This window comes from Athene noctua, chromosome Z, assembly GCF_965140245.1.
Source record: "Athene noctua chromosome Z, bAthNoc1.hap1.1, whole genome shotgun sequence".
Lineage (NCBI taxonomy): Eukaryota > Metazoa > Chordata > Aves > Strigiformes > Strigidae > Athene > Athene noctua.
Genome location: NC_134077.1, coordinates 34,228,256 through 34,247,847, shown reverse-complemented (window position 1 = coordinate 34,247,847; position 19,592 = coordinate 34,228,256). Strand labels below are relative to the sequence as shown.

General features: G+C 41.4%; 2 protein-coding genes across 3 annotated transcripts in view; one reads left to right on the top strand and one right to left on the bottom strand.

Annotated features, from left to right (window-relative positions):
• SRP19 (signal recognition particle 19) lies at positions 1-12,113 on the top strand. Of its 2 annotated transcripts, XM_074933280.1 has the most exons (5): positions 1-116; positions 1,618-1,693; positions 2,654-2,725; positions 3,868-3,979; positions 5,012-12,113. In XM_074933280.1, exons 1-5 carry the CDS (start codon positions 70-72, stop codon positions 5,143-5,145), a joined length of 441 nt encoding a protein of 146 aa, XP_074789381.1. In that variant the 5' UTR covers positions 1-69; the 3' UTR covers positions 5,146-12,113. The 2 variants fall into 2 exon arrangements, with proteins under 2 accessions (XP_074789381.1, XP_074789382.1); XM_074933281.1 differs by lacking the exon at positions 2,654-2,725.
• Positions 12,114-12,210: 97 nt separating this feature from the next.
• Positions 12,211-19,592, bottom strand: part of REEP5 (receptor accessory protein 5) — a 28,269-nt gene continuing 20,887 nt past the window's right edge. The window contains exons 4-5 of the mRNA XM_074933279.1: positions 14,756-14,924; positions 12,211-13,340 (exon numbers count right to left, since the gene is read on the bottom strand). Coding sequence (XP_074789380.1) covers positions 13,291-13,340; positions 14,756-14,924 — 219 coding nt within the window. The 3' untranslated portion in view covers positions 12,211-13,290. The remainder of the gene's footprint in view (positions 13,341-14,755; positions 14,925-19,592) is intronic.

The window sequence follows — 19,592 nt, the reverse complement described above, 5'->3', positions numbered from 1 at the left end:
CTAGAAAAGGAGAAAAAGGCTGAGGCCGGGGTGGATGGTGACGGGAGCGGCCTCGGTGCTTATGTTGTTATGGCCGCTGCCGCCGCCACAGCTGCGTCTCCCTCTGATAAGGAAAGGTAACGTGGGCCGTGTCGTCCGAGCCAGCGGGGTGCCGGCATCCTGCCTTGGAATCGGGCAGCGCCGCGGGCGCGCCGGGGCTGCAGCCGGCGGCGGGCGGCTGTGCGAGCCCCCGGCGGCGGGCTGGCGGGCCAGGGGACACGCCCGCTCGGGACGGCGCGGCGGCTGCCGGCGCAGGCTTGCGGCCGCGGGAGCGTGTCCGTGCGTGTGCGGCCATACGGCGGTAGGGCGCCGCGCCGAGCTCGGTGCGGCCGGCGTGCTGAGCTCGCCCCCAGCAGCCCCCGCCGCGGCCGGCCGGGGCCAGTGCCCGGGGCAGGGCTCGAGTCCGCAGCGGGGCAAGGAGCCGGCGGTGCCGCCCGCCCCCGTGGCTGGCGGCGGGAGCTCGTGCGGGGCAAGGGTCACTTGACTGTTCGGCGCATCTGTCGAAGGCGGGGGGCTGAGACTTGGCAGCCTCTGGTCCGGGAGCGCCTCAAGCAGCAACGTATCACTTAAAGCTCAAAAAAGGTAAACTGAGCAAGAAAGTTGGTGGTGATCAGCGCTGGACATTGATGGTTGTGAACGCCAAGCAACGAGACTGAACACTGCCTGTGTGGAAGTCCTGGGTGGCTCGAGAAGAGGGCACTTAGCTCATGGGGGAAAACGCCGCTGAGAAGGTGTTTTAGGAAGAGATGAGCAGTAATTGTTGAGAGGACTGAAACTAGTTTTAAAGGCAGCAAGAAATATTTCCTGGGAGGCAGTAAGGGTCAGTGATCCTTGTCAGTCTCCAGCTAACGGAGCATTAGTCTGCTCCAGATTATCTGCTTGCTTTCTGCTTCTCTGTTTTCTTATACCATCATAGCTCCTCATTCAAATGTCGGCATTCTTCAGCCTCTCTTTGTAGACCTTAGCTAGCTGGATTTTTGTCTAATAAGTATAATTGTTCTGTCACTCTTGCCCTCTGTATGTGCTTCATGGCTTTAAATCTGCTGAAAAATCTTAAGCATAGTTTTTCAGAGACTTTATAACTTACCCAAGTGTGAGTTGTTCTGTGTGTTAATAGCGGGGGGGGGGGAGCGAATCCACAGTGAAGAAAACACTGCTGCTTGCTTCTATTAAGAACTTAGTCAGCCATTAGTGTGCTACAACCTTTTAAAGAAATCTTTATCTTCAGGGAAATGTGTATGTTTTCTTCTAGATTTCCGGGGTTTAAGAAATGGGTCAAAGCATTCTCTTTCAGCCTTCTTTTTTTCCTCAAGATAGATAGCACTATCCTTTGTACACACTGTGCCCCAGAAAGTGGTGTCATGCAAGGAACACTTGAGCCAAATCATTATGCAGTGTCCTGGATAACTCAAAATGGGGTTTTGCAACATCTTACTAATAGTCTTGGGAAAATAAATGGTTGTTCTAAACTGCTGTGGGAACTCTTATGTTGTAGCTATGAGATTTGTTTTGTTTTATCAGGGAGATGCTGCATAAACAGAGTTTATACTACTTAAACTCACTGTTTTCTCTTTTTAGATTCATCTGCATTTATCCAGCATATTTGAATAACAAGAAGACAATAGCAGAAGGAAGGAGGATACCTATAGACAAAGTAATTTTGTGGGTGGCAGAGAAATACGATGTTTTGCTTTGCTATACAGTAGTGTGTAGAGTTGGAAAATAAATTTCAAAGCTGTTGATCTTTCCTATCCCCCATGGCAATAGCTCGATTTGAAGGTAACATAGTATCAACATGTGAATTTTGTAGAAGGGCACTGGGTTTAAGTGTCTACTTTCATGTAAGGAGGTGAAGTAGTAAGAAACTTAATGCACTCAATCTCAAGTAGTTTGCCAAATTTTAAAGCAATGTAGAAAAGAATAGCTAGCTAATGATTTTTTTTTTAGGTGACTGACTATACATGACTATATTCTGTACCCTGTCCCCTTTGCTTCTGTCAAAGATAGAACTTATAATTCACGTGACACAGACTTGGTAATTGTTGCTTTTAGTCTGTCCAGAAATAGTTTTTGATCATCTTGCATCAATATTTTTAATAAGCAGTAATGGGAATATAAAGGGATTTTCTCACTGCTTTGGGTTGAGGGTTTTTTTTCTGGTAATAGTTAAAATAAAATATTTCTTGAGCATGCAAGAGGCCAATCAAAGGTCTGCCTATTGGAGGAATCTGCCCTCTTTTCTCCTTCAGTCCTTGCTATAAGTTTGCGGTTGCTGATTCATGGCTTTTGGGTTTTTTTGTAAATATAACAAATGTTATATAACTTCAATCACTTTTCCTAAGGAATTCTTTTACTTGGTCTCCTGTCCTAATTCATTCTGTCTTATCTGTTTTCTGTTATGCTGGTGTCTTCTCCCCTTTTTTTATAATATTTTCTATACCATAGGTGTATTCACAGGTGACTTCTACAGTAGATTTGTCTATTTGAAGTACCTTCTCTTTCCCCATCTTTTTTTTCTAGTTATAGGGTATATATAGGCTGGGAAACTGCTAACTGTTGCTGTATAGGTAGTTCATCATGGAAAGTTACTTAACAGTAACATGTTGTTTTATAGGCTGTTGAAAATCCCACCTCTGTGGAAATCCAAGATGTATGTGCAGCAGTTGGATTCAATGTGCTATTAGAGGTAATATAAAAAACCCCACAAACCTGATATGTGTGTCCTTTCATTGTATCTTTTTTACTGACAGGATAAATTACAATTGAGAAGTTTTTGTTATCAGCCAAGGTGCTTGCTTGCTTGGAGTAATAACTGACCATAATGATGGAATGTTGGAAAACTATGCAAGGCAGGAATAAATCAGATCTCTGAGACAATGCTGCTTTTAAGCTTATAAGATTACTTCTATTTAACTGTCCTGAGAAGACTATCCTGATGCTTAAAAGCATGTCAGAATAAAAGCTACTTTTGCAAGGTACATCTGTGCAAATTAAGCTTTTAAAAAGGCATATTTTTAATGAAAGGTGATTACTTTTTGGAAAGAGTGTCCGGTAGGAATAGGATTCTGATGCTTGAAATCTTCAGTCCTTTGGAGTTCCATTTTAGCCAGAGAATATTAATTTTTTACTGCAATACCTGGTTGCTCTTCAAAGAGATGCAGTTGGCTACTTTTTTTCTTAGGGAGTAAATCTGGGTTTCTAGAAAGGTAACTTTACATAGTTTGCCTTCTTAAGTAGTTATTAATTTAAAGTACTTTTGAATTTTCTAAGAAGAATTTAGGTCCTCATTTAAGAGAGTGACTGGTATTAAAAACCCAGTACAAAATCACGTTGCTTTTCCGAAGTTGGTTATATTGCTGTTAGTGCACAAAAGCCTGTGAAATAGCCAGTACCAGGAAGAAACTTGTAACGTTTTAACAAAAATGAAGGCTATGACTATCCAAAAGGAGTGGGCCTCAGACTGTGACCTATGACTTACCTTTTCTAGATTGTCCAGAAGGCTGTGGAGATGAAACAAAAACATGTGTCACTGGGGTCCAGACTGGTGGGGAAGTAAAACAGTCCCTGTAGTAGGTTACTTGCTAATTTGTTCAGTACCAGTAGATGGTTGCAGCAGTACTTCTGAAAAAGTTACACTGTAGCTTTGGCTACTACTGCAATAGCTAAATGGTAGATGACACTGTTGGAGAGCTATGGTTATATATTGTTTACATGCGTTCATGCTATGTCTTTGTCAGGCAATTGATCATGCTAGATCAATTGCATGATGAATTCTGCAAAAAAAATATTCCAGTACTTATAATACAAGTTTCTCCTTTTGTATGGCAGAAAAATAAGATGTATCCTAGAGAATGGAACAGAGATGTGCAGTACAGAGGTAGAGTACGAATCCAGCTCAAACAAGATGATGGCAATCCATGTTTACCTCAGTTTCCAACACGTGAGTAGAGTACCTGGGTTAGGTACTTCATCTGTTAAGAAAACAAAGACTTTGTTTATTTTATGTTACCAGCTTGCTTAATTAGTTTTACTGTTATAAATTATAAAACTTTACATCAAAACTCTCTGCCTGTATAAGTCAACCAAATCAAGTTGGTGTGTGAGCACTGAGTGGAGTTTGTGAAATGCTATTGTCTTTGATCCTGTTGTTTCTTCAGCAGTTGCATGGGAGGGAGGGATTGTGGTGAGTGTTGTTTGGTTGCTATGTTTAATAAAGCAGCTAGGGAGTTTTGGCTTATTGTTTTGTTAACAGTTAAAACAAAGGATTTGGTAGTAAAATGGCGAAATTTCAATCTGTTTCTTAGGTTATATATATCAGATAGGCATCAGTATGAATGCCAAATTGATAAAATACAGTCCTGAATTCAGCTGAGCTTTCTGCTGGCCATTTTTATAAATCAACAATGGAGCGGTGTCCTCTAACAGGAATAGTTCATTTTGAATGACAAGTAATTTAGTCTTCCGTATTTTCTGGAAATTAAGTGTGTAAAAGGGAAGTAAATAATATCTCAAATATATATCTTAGGGAAGGAGTAAGAAGACTATTGAATCTAGAGTAGTATCAGAGTACTGTTGGCCAGAAGATGATTTAAAACCATATTCCTGCTGGAAGACAGCGGTGCCTTTCTAAAAATGCTTGTAGCTTTTGCCTGGTCATTCTGTCCCAGGTATTCTAGGCCATTAAGAGGTGAAAGGAAGGAGTAACAGAAAGGATGTAGATACTCTGGAGATTTATCATGTTAAGTGTTTGTTCTAGTCTGACATTTATCTGTCTTGCATTTTTTTAAAATTAAAAAAAAAAGGTTGAGAAGAGTTTTTTACAAACATCTAGCTACACAGAGGAAAGCAGAACTCCTAGGCTTTATATCTAGTTTAACAGAAGTCTAAAGTGGGGCTGAAGTTTCTAACTTTTGAAGTGATGCAAATGTTCTTAACATAGTAGGCATGCATTGATCTCTCCTTGGTTCTTTAGGTAAATCAGTGATGCTGTATGCTGCAGAAACCATTCCCAAACTGAAAACAAGGACCCAAAAGATGGGAGGTAGTGAGCAAAGCCTTCAGCAAGGAGAAGGGGGCAAGAAAGGTAAAGGAAAGAAAAAGAAATGACTTCACGTCTGGAATAATCATTACATCAAATAGTTGTACTTAGGAAAAATGCGGATGGACACATTATTTGCTGCAACTTTGAAGTGAAAGATAGAAGCAAGAAATAAACAGGTAAAGATGAATAGAACCGCCTGCTTTTCCAGAACTGGAATGCATGTAGCTGCCTCGCATATGTGTAACATTAAATTTGTCTTCACAAACAGTCTGCAAGTTGAAGCTAGCATCCACTTGTAAAAGTGGAATAATATAGGCAAATGGGGTGGGTGGAGAAATTTTTCTTTCCAGAAGAAATATGCAGCTTTTGCTAAATAAATATTCTTATGCAGACTAGCTATCTGAAAACTGGTTGCCTTAGTAAACCATTTATCTATGCTCGTGAAGTGATTGTCTTAATTCTAGAGCATCTTTGTCAGTCATAGGAAAATGTAAATCAGTGAAGTTATGGCTCTGTAAACTTCCCTTGCTAATAATTTTTCATAATTGTCAAGTGTACTAATAAAGGTGACATGTTAATTTTTGAAAATATAATTTTATAGGATACTTTTTCCAAAAGTGTTAATTTTTCCTGCATAGCCTGTTGTAAAGAAGTCAGTGATATATACTGTATGGATAATAAGGTAAAGTTTTAAGATAATGTGGAAAAAAAATAGCTCCCTTTTGCGTCTTGTATAATATAGGAGACGATATTATCCTATTTTGGGTGGTTGTTTGAGAGTTGAGGAAATGTAGCTTTATTTTCTACCTGTCAAGTACTATTTCAGATGTGTGAGGCTTGCGATATCTGGTAACTTAATATATATTTTTATGTAGTCCACAGACAGGGACAGAAAGTTATTTGAAAAAGATGAGTTGGTCAAAACAGCTGTCCAGTGGGAAGGCTCCTTTGAAGTAATTAAGAAATGTACTGTGCAAGTTAAATGAGGGATAGTTTAGTATAAGGAGACTGAAAAAGAAGCAGCAATACCTGTTTTGATTTTCAAAACAAAAGTTCTGCATGAATTTTCTAATCCTTACTTTATGAGAACAAAGTCAGTTGAATGCTTGACTTCCAGTTGATTACTGGAAGCAAGTTAGCAGATTACTTTGATAAATTTTTCATGTGGTGATACTCTCTTTTAATGTTGGTCTAGTTTGTCTATCAGGTATGCTATTCTATGGCATCACCTTTTTCTCATTTTAAAGATAAACAGCATTCAGAATATATCTAGACATTTAATAACTGTTCTAAAGTAATGAAACTTGATAATCTAGATCATATCCCTGCTCAAATTACTTGTGCTTGTAGTTTGAGTTTTCTTATGTTATTATATTTCTTGTTCCACTCAAATTGCATCTTTTTCAATTAGATGGTGGATTACCAGTGCCCCTTGAAGTGGATGCTGGTAGGTACTGATAGTGCAACTGTGTAGACATGTGAATAGTTAAAAGTCAATTCTATTTCCTGTCTGTACTGCTTTGTAAGTGTGATTCTTGTGTTGCATTGTTTAACGAAGAGGGAGGATGTGTTTTTATCCTCACTGGAGTTGTACCAAATACAAAAGCTCCCATGACAAAGTTCGTCAGGCCAAGCCCTGTACCAGCATGAGAGTAGCCATACCATAGGAATCTTATGTTCTAAGGCTGTAATTGGCCATGGTTGTATACAAATGTCTTCCATTTTTTCTGCTGATATAACAGTTTACACAAGCTAACTTTGGTGTCTCTAACCTTGAAAACACAACCAAATGTTGAGAAGTTAGTTAGATGGTATCTCTGAGTTAATGGAATGCCATTGGGTAGGAACAGTGGGAGCAGGTGCTATCTGAAAAGGTTTTTTTGTTACAGAAAACAACTAGATGTGTGTAGCAGGAAACCCTTTTTGCAGGGCGAGGATGTGAGACAAGACACACACCAATATTAACAGTCAAGCTCCGAAGTTTATTAGAAAACCAAGTCCTTATATATTCTTGTACATTCTAAAAATAACAGCAAATCTGTGTGTTGCTCTAGTGCATGCTCATTTCAAAAACTAGTTCCTCTCAGCACTTTCAATAAGGACTACTAACCGTGCACAGCTGGTAGGTAAGTTTCTGCTTTGTTATTTTAAGGAATCCCTTCTTATATGTTTCTTCCCTAACAAGCACAAATTCTTTTGCTTTTACCCATTGTTAATCTAGATGCCATTAGTCTTCTAGCACAAGTGTCATTAGTTTAGATGTCATTAATCTTCTAACCCGAATGCTGATGATACTGTCACATTGTCAGTGACGCAGAAGGTTCACAACCAGGCATACACACCCACAGACGTGGTCAGAGGTTGTTAGTAACATCCACTCTACAGAGTTAGGCAAGTTACATCAGGTTAGTTACAACATGGGGGAAAATACCAAGTGAGGTATGCAAGCAAGAGTAGAAAGTACATGTGTGAGATAAAAGACTGTAACTGTCCACAGATTGTGGGGCTTAAGTTACTCCTGGCTTTTCCTGAGTACTGAGTAACTTTTCTGAAACTATTTAACATGAGAGCTCTGTGAAAATTAGCTCCATGATGTTAGTGAAGGGCAATGACTCCAATCAAGTCATGATCATGTTATGTCTAAGTATTGTAAATCAGTGCTTCAGGCTACAGACTGCTGAAAAATGTGGAGGCTAAATCTCATGGGATATTTGTTTACAGTGGCTAGAAATTAAGTATCTTAACTTGCCTGTGCTATGGTATGTATATTGAGAAAGAATCTTTGTGGCACTGCTTACCAAAATCTTCCAAAGAACCTGAAATAGGAAAGCTATTTTAAAGTGTAAGGATATTACAAAAAAAGACTTGTGAGATTCCTGCAGAGTGTAATATTGAGCTCAAATATATAAAACTGTGATTTAATTAAAGCTCCATGGGCATTTTGTGTAAAGCTGACTTTTTTTTTTTTAAGGAAATTGTACGCTGCTAGGAAATCACGATTACTACCGACAGGGAGTTGAAGCCTCATTCTCCCAGTCCCTGGCTGCTTATCCCCCTGTCTCTAAATTTAGAGTTCATATTTTTGCTTTTTTTGATTTGTCTGGCTTTAGAGTAAGTACACTGTGAGCACCATTTGTTCTTAAATCAGGTATCACAAAGGTAAACACAACTCCCCTGTTCCTATGAGCTTACAAACCAGACTTTCATTTCTGTATTTCCCATTTTTTTAATAAACTGGGTTCCTTAGAGGATTAATATCAAGTGGATCAAGATAGTAAGTCAGGTTCTTCTCCAGGTCTTTCCCCTTCTGTAGCACCTTTTCTCTCTCCTCTTTACACCCTCAGTTTCTGGGAACAGGGAAGATGGTTAGAGGCCATTGTGAGACTGGCAGTGGAGATAAGGCTGCTGTAAAAATACTGAAATACTGAAACTGTTGGACTCAATGTTATCAATAAAATAAAATCTTTTAAAGAAAAAACTGAGTGATAATGGATGTCTTTATTTCGTCTCTTATTTTTACAGTTTTCTGTGAGAATTTGTTTACGCAGTGTAGTTACTAAAAAGACACTGGTCTGTGGTTTCCTTTATGTGGCAATGCTAGTAAAGACATGCATTGCTGAGTAGGAGTTTACTCTGCATCTAAGATGTGAGGAATGTGGATACTGAGCTAGTGTGCCTCTGGAAGATGCTAGTCTAGCTACTTAAAAGTATATATACTTGTTATATTCCTGTGCTGTTTTTGGGGTACCATGACAAAGATTAAATACTTGAAATGGACATGTGAGCTCAGAATCCTTACAATGATTTCTGTGTCAGCAATGGATGAGAACGCTGACACTGGGCATTAAGCAGATCTGGGGACACAGACAGTCAATAAAGGAATGACTATAAATGACAATTGGGCACTGCTGTGGGATGTCTTACTCTTTCAGGTGTATGGAAGAGGGCATGTAGCTGCTGCAGCAGAAATGCAGCCATCATTTTTCAGTTCTTAATGTAATGAAAGTGAGTTTCAAAAGGTTTTGAAATGTTTTAACTTGGGAAGTGACAATAACGTGTGACCATAAGTATATGTATATACTGTTCCTTATGTGTGCTAAACAGAGTGTTTTAGCCTGAACTCCTTTTTGGGACAGCACATACAGCTGAGACCTTTCTATGTGCTGTACTGAGTGTGAAGGATGATTGTGGGTCCCTTGTTCCCTTCTCTGTAGCTGCAGATGTAGCTATGTAGAATGGAATGGACTGTTGCAGTTGGAAGGGACCTACAATGATCACCTAGTCTAACAGCCTGACCACTTCAGGGCTGACCAAAAGTTAAACCATGTTATTAAGACCATTGTCCAAATGCCTCTTAAACACTGACAGGCTTGGGGTATCAACCACCTCTCTAGGAAGCCTGTTCCAGTATTTGACCACCCTCTCTGTAAAGAAATGTCTCCCCTGGTGCAGCCTTGAACCATTCCCACATGTTCTATCACTGGATACCAGTTATTTAGCTTCTTTCTGTTACAGACTGACCTAAAAAAAACACCTTTCAAATAGGTTGTTTTCCCTTAAAAGAAAAAAATACTTAATACAAACCCTTTGGTCATCTATTGCTTTATAACTTTTGAGTCTGTTGAGTCTTTTGTTTGACATGATTAAAAGAATAGATATTTCTAAGATAGTAAGTTCCCATAAGTCATGAAGCTAACTGGTCAAATCAGGAGATAAGACTTTGCTAATGCATTGTCTAGTGAAGAAACTTTCTGTGTCCTAAATGGGACAAGGAAAAGCAAGGAGAATGAGTGTTCATCCTTTTTGGTTGGCACTTTGCTCTGACCAAACTGCATTTAATATGTTAGGTGTTCAGTCAGCACACATGCAGCTGCAGATTAGGTACAGATCAGATCTGGTAAAATAGCTACCAAATGACCTGCCTTTCGCTAAAGGCCCTGAAGAGATGAGAGAAGCGAATACTCTGTAATGGCTGGTATAAGGGAGGTGGGAGGAAACTGACAGTCAGTGCTGATATGGGGTGCCCAGTGGAGTTACCTGCAGGAAAGGTTAACTTGCTACAGAAATCAGACATTTCTACTTGCTTAAGCGCTAAGGCTTGGAGAACAGGCCCAAGCCAGAGTTGACCTATATATGAATCCTGTATATTTTATAACTGAAACCATTGTGCTAGTGGGTATTGTACTAAGTTATAACAACCCACTTATGCTGATGTAAAAAGTGCTAAAGCATTGAAATACTGAAGCCTGAACAACAGGAGCTGAAGCTGCTAACTTAGTATGTAGTCATTAACAAATTATGTAAACTCGCTAGTGAAAGATGCAGCTTAGACAGAATATAATCAGCAGTGAGGATGAAATGCTGAGAGAATGTATCCAACTTTTCTTTCTCAGCCTTGTTCAAGGCTGAGAAGCCAAGTATTTGGCCTTGTTAGAAACTCCATTGGTTTTTTTCCCCCCAGGGTGGAATCCAACAAGAGAATGAAGTTCAGATATTTTCTGCTCAAAACAAAGGTGCCAGTTATTCTGGCTTGTCGGTCTCTGGTATATAAGGCTGGGCCCACTCACAATGACTTTGGAAGCCTCACCTATGGGTGGATGAACCACATAGGATTTCCCCCTTGCCAGGACAGGCTCCCCAAACCCTCGCTGTAACTGGGGCTGCCCAGCGACTGCAGGTCTGGATGGTGGTAACGTGTGCAAGTGGTGATGGATCTTTCTTAATCACTGTTCTCTCTCTCAGGTAGTAATTTGATTTGATTTGATGCATTACCCTGTATTTTCCTATTTGTTTGCTTTAAATGCCGCCTTCTGCCTTTTCTTACTGCATGTTTTCTGTACTACTCTGTTACATTATTTAGTTATCACCAGTAAAATACGCCTACACTTTTCACTCTGGTGTCCGAGTTTAATTGGTATCCTTAATCAGCAAAACACTTGTATCAAAACAAGATCAAGTTCTGTTCACAACAGATGGTATTTCAAGTAGAAATCTGACAAAGGAGCACTGAATTTAGCTATTGGACAAGAAATACCAAGTTGTAAAGTCCAGAAGTTGATTTAAAGCCTAACTGTTCAGTTTAAAGAGAGATGTAAGGGAATGTTTTAACACTTACCTAGAGATATATTATCCCCATTAATAACAGTGGAAGAACTGTTGAGTAGTATGAGAAATAAAAATTTCTGTCTCTACTACAGACCTTTTTAGGCTTGGAAAGTCTAAGATCTATCAGCAGCTTTTAGAGAAGTCATGTAGTACTTTGTACCTAAATCAGACTATTAATTGTACCTAAGTCAAACAGATTATTAACTATCTTTATTACTTATTATTTCAAGAGGAGAAACTAAATTACACTGGCCACATGACTGCTATATACACAGTTGATACAGTTTAAAACGCAGCACTAGGATTTAGTATGGCTTACAGAAAAGCTCAGTGGGTTTAGGACAGAGGAAGATAAGAAATTAAACCACCTAAATGGTGAGTCACTTCAAACCTTTTACTCTCACATTTACAACTTTACTGTAAAGTTTATCTTCTTCAGCACATCCACTCGTAACAAAGTCATGAAATGATCAGGTGCAGTATTTTACATTTTTTTTCCTTAAAATGAAAAACTGCACGCTGTCCTACAGAAAATGATGCACAGTGGGTCACATATTTTCCTGCCCAAGTTGACAGCCATAAGGGCTGTATTTTTCAGCTTAAAGCTTAAAATGTCTTAAGACACTTTTACATCTCTTCTTATAATACACATATCTCAAATTTAAAACTGACCTGCTGAGTTGCACTGTGCTTCATTCTTTTGCAGTGCTTGAATCTGAAAACTTACAGTGAATGTTCGTATACCAACTTGCTGCAGAAAATCAATAGTCTTCATAAGTCTATATTAGGGTTAAATCTTTTGAATTGAAAGATTGTGGACCAGAAATCAATTTTTATCGTATCAAAAATCTTACCTTCTGCATATTCTCTGAGTTAAGAACTATCACAGCATTACTGCAGGCTTTAAGGAAAAGTCAGCATGGAGATAAGAACAGGGAGATTTCAGTAATTCATGATGAATTTGTTGAAAATACTGTGGTGTGAAAGAGTAAATACAGATACAGACCAAAAAAAAAAAAAAAATCTTTTCCATTGATTGCAAAAAAGCCTTTATTCTCTTAACAACTTTGGTTGCATTCTTACTGATTGGTCAGAACATAATCGAGTAACAACAGCATTTCTATTCAGGAAGTTTTAGTGCTTTTGCAAAGTTGCTCTTAGTACAGTCAGAAGGAATTCCAGATTTTTATGAGCAAAAAAAGCTCATGGAGGATGTAGTCCATCCCATTAACAATGTAGTTCTGGGGACTGACACCCAAGGCAGTTAATATTTCAAGAGGACTTTAAGAAAAAGTGTGTGTAATGGTATTCCTCCTTAGTGAAAGGTGGTTTGTGCTTTTGAGTGTGATCTTAAAAGGCTCTGTTAACAATTTTGGATGACAACTTTATTTAGCAAGAAGAGATAAAGAGTTGTACTTTCATCATCTTGTGCTAATCTTGTGCAATTTAATGCATCAATTTCTGTCAGATTACTTCATGCTAATGTAAGATTGATCACCTGAATGAAGTTACTCTCCTATATTTCGTATCTATCCATTTAAGAATACACACACTGTATCAAATATTGTGTTACAACAAAACATGCAATAGTGAATAATCTCTATCATCAGGTGCATAGAATATGTAATTTCATCATTTACAACCTTACTGGTAGGGAATACATCATTATGCCATCTCTCACAAACAATTCCCTGTATATTCAAGATCTGTTCAGACTGGTGTTTTTCTTTTACAATAGCTTCATGTTACCAGACACAACACAATCAAAGTGTTAAGAGTAATTATATACACAAAGAGACAACTAAAGTGCAGAGCCTGTCGGATATATACTTTTTATTTATGTTACTGCAGAAAGAGATTACTAGAAGATTTCTTCTGCATGAAAATGAATATTTTCATTAAGCTTCAGACACCACCCACTGCATTGTTTTTAAATAAAAATGCTTACTTTCTATAGACACAGCAGAGTAGTAAGCAAACTTACAACACATTCCTTTAATATATCAAAATGTTTCCAAGGCAATATTATTAAAACTATACCACAGTTCCCAGTAACATCAAGCTTTATAAAGGAGGCAGTAGGGAAACTTTATCCAGTTAATAATTTAAGTGCTCTTCTTTTCTTCACCCAGTAAGTTCACTGTTGCTTTCTTGGCTGCAGAAAAATAAAAGCAAGTTTAATCTTAGAGGCCTACAGAATGAAGTGGCTTATTTGGTGTTCTTGAGCTGCATAAAAAAAGTAATTTTCCTTTTAGGTCACAAAAGAAACATCACAAAAGAAAATCATAGCTTTTGTATACACATACACACAGATAGTGATAAAACCGATCATATAAAGATTTTTAAAAATAAACCATAAGCAAGAAGCACAAGAAACAGCACAGACTGACTTACAACTCATAATATCAATGAATTAGAGCTGGTCACAGTGTTTGCGACATACAGGTTTACTGCAAGAAATAAACTACCAAACTATTGAAATAGGACTGGAATAATGCTCTGTGTGTGTGTATGCACATATGCATGTGCATGATTTCTTGAAAAATATATGCATGTGTAAATCTTTATGTGTAAAAATAGGAAAAAGAAAGAGTAAGTGATGGAATGAGGTCAGAAAAATCCCAAGTGCAACATGGAGAACATTATTTAAGATAATTGTCTAATAATAATGATTCAGGAAAGGTCATGTACCAAAATTTCCAAGCATAGTTGGGAAAGGCAGATCATTTAGATTCTGACAGGAAAACTGCTTAAGCTGGTAAAAGGAAAGGAGACTGCATGCATTATTTTGGGGAAAGGAGACTTAAGGTGCTTTGAAATATCTTACAAATAAGTTTCCTTTCAAATGAAATTTAAATAAACCTTTATTTTAGCTACTTAATACATTTCTTTCTCTTACTCATAAAGCTGTCATCAGATGTTTTAGAGTACAAAGGTCCACTACAGAATACAAGAAAATAAAAGGAAAAATTAAGCAATTTACAGGCTCTGAAAGCATTTATTCTAACCAAATAAAACCGAAGTAATTTCTTTTAAGAGTGGGCTCAAAATTCTTTGATCTCCAGAGGAAAGAAAATTACTAAAAAAAATTAAAGATGGGAAAATTTCATTTCACATTTTGCTGTTTACTCGAGTTAAAGGATTTGCCTTCCTTCCTACACAGTTGGCAGCCCTTCTATATGACCAGGTATTTGAGACAATATTTTAGGAGATACAACAATACACTGAAACAATAACTATATTTCTGAAAGATATCTTGTGAGATCTTGTTTGGACCTGCCTCTAGAGAGAATGTTTATCGTGATATGTGTGGTGGGAAGACACACACAATAATTAGCCATTTCTTCCACTCATACAGCTTGCACTCATTCTAGAGTAACTGCACTCCTAGAAAGTAAGATCCACTGCAATCCTCTTTTCCTCGCACCTTCATCCAAATATAATTTCTGCATTACAATTTTCATAGTCTAAAAATTTTTTTCCCCCCATATGATGATTAACTGTAATATTACGAGCTGCCCAGGGAAATTCCTCCTACTAGACGTTATTAGTGAATGGTCTTTTCCTCACCTTCTTTAGTGATGGTATCTGCAGTCTCTGCAGCCTTGTCTTTCAGGTCTTTAACAACACTGTCAAGTTGAGCTTCATGCTTCAGGAAAAAAGGCCGGATAATTCGATGATAGAGAAACTCTGCTCCATTAGAAGGACTTGGAGCCATGCACCACAACAGGAAGCCACACTATAAGGAACAAGAACATCTGCTTCAGTAGGAGAAACAAGTAGAAGACAAGGTGTAGAGTGCCTTCCTAACTCTGCCAGAGATTTGAGCGTATTTAAAACAGTACATCATCCCCTTTATTTTGTATGGTCACAGTCCAAAAAGTATGCAAGTATGCACATCAGTATAGTTACATACAGTGAATATTTATATTGGAATAATTTCATGGATACTTATAGGATAAAGGAGAAACACTGTAGCAGTAAAGCTAATCTGGTAACAGATATATCAAGATTGTATGTACTTTTTCTTTTTTATTATAGAAGTCTAAAACCTGATTTAAACAAAATGTTAAGTCTCTCTGGCTACTTCTGAACTATGCGGCACAGGAAGGTCTAGAACCCTAAACCACTTAAATCCAGCCAAAACATATCCCTGTCATCTCTGCTTTGAAAATGCAGCAGGGGAAAGAATAGGACTGTGCATCTGTCCTGGTTCAGCTAGGATAGGGTTAGGGATCCTGGTTCAGCTAGGATAGGGTTAGGTTTCCCAAGCAAAGAGAGAAGGGGAAGGGATCTCCAACTGGGTTATTCATACCATGCTGGCGTCAGGTCCACGGGTGGAACCTTTTTACTTGCTCTTTGATGGGCTTGATGGCGGGAACCTGTTCCGTGACCATTTAGCAGTATTTCTCTGTATATCATTTCTCTTGTTCACTGTTATTGCTGTTTATTGTTGTTATCATTGCTACTGTTGTTGTTCAGATTGTTTTATCACACTGTTGTATTAAATTTCTTCTTATTTTAACCCGGGGTTTGTGCCTCACTTCCAGCCCGACCAGCTGAGGGTGGGGAGGGGCAACGGCAACGTGCTCTCCAGTCCCGGCAGGGCTTAAACCAGCACAGCCTTAATTGGCGCCCAGTGTGGGGCTCGAAATAAGAATAAAAAGGGAAAGACCCTGACCAGAGTGTAATTTTTTCTGTTTGTATTTGTTTGATAAGAAAATGTTTGCAATGCTGGCTCACTTGTTTGCACGGTAGGGCTGGATTACTCCTTATATCCAGTGTATGATCCCTGTGGTGGCGTTTGTTATCGGTGGAAAATGTATAAAGGGTCTTATGTTGTTATACGGGCTATTGAACGCTTATGCTGCCTTTGTATTGCTGGGGGGGTGGGCAGGCCGGTACCTGTTTGCCATTTGGGCTTTTGTTAGGGGTTTCACCCCCTCTGTGGGTGAGCCAGGGGAAGAGATCCTCTCAGGTTTTGGGAGTTTCAATTATCCTTGGAGCCTGCAGGCCAGTGTGATTGCGGCACAATGCTTTCTGAATGCCTGCCTGATTTTGGTGTTGGCCATGCGGCACTTCTCTAACAATAGCAGTGCCCGGAAACCTGCCCCGAGGTCAGATAATAGTGAGTGGCAAGGGGTGTGGGAAAAGATGGGCAAAGGCCTGAGTCGGTGGGCACCTCCAGTGCTTTGGAATTTCACTCCCGAACAAATGCAGAGCCCTGATAAGCTGATGGAGTGCTTAGAAAGGGTGTGTTACCAAACTGGCAAAACTCAGGAGACACAACTCTCTGCAATGTGTTGGGGACTTGCCCATGCCTACCGTGTCCTCTTTAATACCACCCACTGTCCTCAAGGGAGAGAAAAGGCCACAGAAGCTGAAACAATATCTGAACCAAGGGGACAGGCAGAGCCGGTTTCAGTTGCCTCCACCAGCACAGCAGCTGAGCCAGAGAGCCAGCCAGTGCCGGTATCAGTCGCCCCGATACAGAAAACAAAAAATACCAGAAAGTCAGCTCACAAAGTGGGGGATGGGGATGAGCCAGGCCCAGCATGGGAACAGGAGGAAGGGCCAGAGGTGATCCTCCGATCTCTGTCCCCGACTGAGCTGCGAGATATGCGGAGAGATTTTGGCCGCCTGGGAGGCGAGCAGATTTGCACCTGGCTGCTCCGATGCTGGGACAATGGAGCCAGTGCTTTTGAGATGGAGGGGAGAGAGGCCAAGCAGCTGGGATCTTTGGCTAAGGATGCTGGCATTGATAGGGGAATAGGGAAACAGACTCAAACCCTCAGCCTTTGGGGGCGACTCCTGCTCAGTGTAAGGGAGAGGCACCCCTACAAGGATGACATCCTATGTCAGCTAGGCAAATGGACCAGCACTGAGAAAGGCATCCAGAACCTCAGGGAACTGGCTGCGTTTGAGATGATCTGTGGTGATCTGAATGATGAGCAGTCACCCATGGACCCAGATCAGGCCCCTTGCACACACCTGATGTGGCGAAAGTTCCTGAAGAGTGCACCAGAAGCACACTCGAAAGCATTGGCAATAGTGTCCTGGTGGACAGACACCCACACTCTGACAGTGGATGGAGTGGTTGGCAAGCTCTGGCAATAGGAGGAAAATCTCCCTTCATCTCAACATTCCTGGGTCTCAGCTGTGGAGGAACTGTCTCAGAGGATCCAGAAAATGGAAGAGGACATGTCCTACATTCCACCTGCACGGGCTGATGTCTCAGCCATTAGAAGTAAACGTTTCCTCACCCAAGAGAAAGGCAGCAGAAGGCACACACCACGAGGCACACTGTGGTTTTTCCTCCACAACCATGGAGAAAACATGAGGAGGTGGGATGGACAGCCCACTGCCGCCCTAGCTGCATGAGTAGAGCAGCTGAAAGGGAAGACCATCACGAAAGGTGAGTCCTGCAAGAAAAGCGCAGCTCCAGTGTCCAGTCAGAAATCCCCCAGACAGAATAGAATGGCCAACGTTATGTCTGAACCCTCTTGAGGGGACCAGTGAATCATTCTTACAAGAAGTGAGTGATGATGAGCAGGATTAGAGGGGCCCTGCCTCCAGCCAGGTGGAGGAAAGGGATAATCGGATTTACTGGACAGTGTGGATCCGATGGCCTGGCACATCAGACCCACAAGAGTATAAGGCTTTGGTGGACACTGGCGCACAGTGCACCCTGATGCCATCGAGCTGCAGTGGGGTTGAATCCATCTGCATCTCCGGAGTGACAGGGGGATCCCAACAGCTGACCCTACTGGAAGCTGAAGTGAGCCTGACTGGGAAGGACTGGCATAAGCACCCCATTGTGACTGGCCCAGATGCCCCGTGCATCCTGGGCATAGACTGTCTCAGGAGAGGGTACTTCAGAGACCCAAAAGGGTACCGGTGGGCTTTTGGTGTAGCTGCCCTGGAGGAGGTTGAACAGTTGTCCACCTTACCCGGCCTCTCAGAGGATCCCTCAGTGGTGGGGCGGCTTAAGGTTGAGGAGCAGCGAGTGCCGATTGCTACCAGGACGGTGCACCGGCGGCAGTACCGCACCAACCGAGATTCCCTGGTCCCCATCTGTCAGCTGATCCGTCAACTAGAAAGCCAGAAGGTGACCAGCAAAACTCACTCACCCTTCAGCAGCCCTATATGGCCAGTGAGAAAGCCTAATGGCGAATGGAGGCTGACTGTGGGCTACCGTGGCCTGACTGAAGTTACGCCAGCGATGAGTGCTGCAGTGCCGGACATGCTCGAGCTCCAGTATGAACTGGAGTCGAAGGCAGCCAAGTGGTACGCCACGATTGACATTGCTAACGCGTTCTTCTCCATTCTGATAGCGCCAGAGTGCAGGCCACAGTTTGCGTTCCCTTGGAGAGGCATCCAGTACACCTGGAATCGATTGCCCCAGGGGTGGAACCACAGCTCCACCATTTGCCATGGACTGGTCCATACTGCACTGGAGAAAGGTGGGGCTCCAGAACACCTGCAGTACATTGATGACATCATTGTATGGGGGGACACAGCCGAGGAAGTCTTTGAGAAAGGGAAGAAGATAATTGAAATCCTCCTGAAGGCCGGCTTTGCCATTAAGCAAAAGAAAGTTAAGGGGCCTGCAAGGGAAATTCAATTCCTACGGATAAAATGGCAAGATGGGCGTCGCCACATCCCAGTGGAGGTGATAAACAAGATCACAGCCATGGCCCCACCAACCTCTAAAAAGGAGACTCAGTCTTTCCTGGGCGCTGTGGGGTTCTGGAGGATGCACATCCCGAACTACAGCCTGATTGTGAGCCCTCTCTACCACGTAACCCGTAAGATGAACAATTTTGAATGGGGCCCTGAGCAACAACAATCCTTAGAACAGATTAAGCAGGAGATTGCCCAAGCAGTAGCCCTCGGGCCAGTCCGGGAAAGGCAGGAGGTTAAGAACATGCTCTACACCGCAGCCGGGGAGAATGGCCCTACCTGGAGCCTCTGGCAGAGAGCACCTGGGGAAACCCGAGGCCGACCTCTAGTCTTTTGGAGCCGGGGATACAAAGGCTCTGAAGCTAATTATACACCAACTGAGAAGGAGATCCTGGCAGCGTACGAAGGAGTTTGGGCTGCCTCAGAAGTGGTCGGCACTGAAACACAGCTCCTCCTGGCACCCCGACTGCCGGTGCTGGGGTGGATGTTCAAAGGAAAGGCCTCCTCCACGCATCATGCAACTGATGCCACGTGGAGTAAATGCGTTGCGTTGATAACACAACGGGCTCGAACAGGGAACCCCAGCCGCCAGGGATACTAGAGGTGATTACGAACTGGCCAGAGAGCAAAGATTCCGGGATGTCACCAGAACAGGAGGTGACACGTGCTAAGGAGACCCCACCATATAACGAGCTGCCGGATGAGGAGAAGCGCTATGCCCTGT

Coding starts and splice junctions, on each gene's coding strand:
- SRP19 (XM_074933280.1), top strand. CDS start 70: ATGGCCGCTGCCGCCGCCACAGCTGCGTCTCCCTCTGATAAGGAAAG. Junction 2,726..3,867: donor GATTCAATGTGCTATTAGAG/GTAATATAAAAA, acceptor TTTGTATGGCAG/AAAAATAAGATGTATCCTAG. Junction 3,980..5,011: donor TTTACCTCAGTTTCCAACAC/GTGAGTAGAGTA, acceptor TTGGTTCTTTAG/GTAAATCAGTGATGCTGTAT.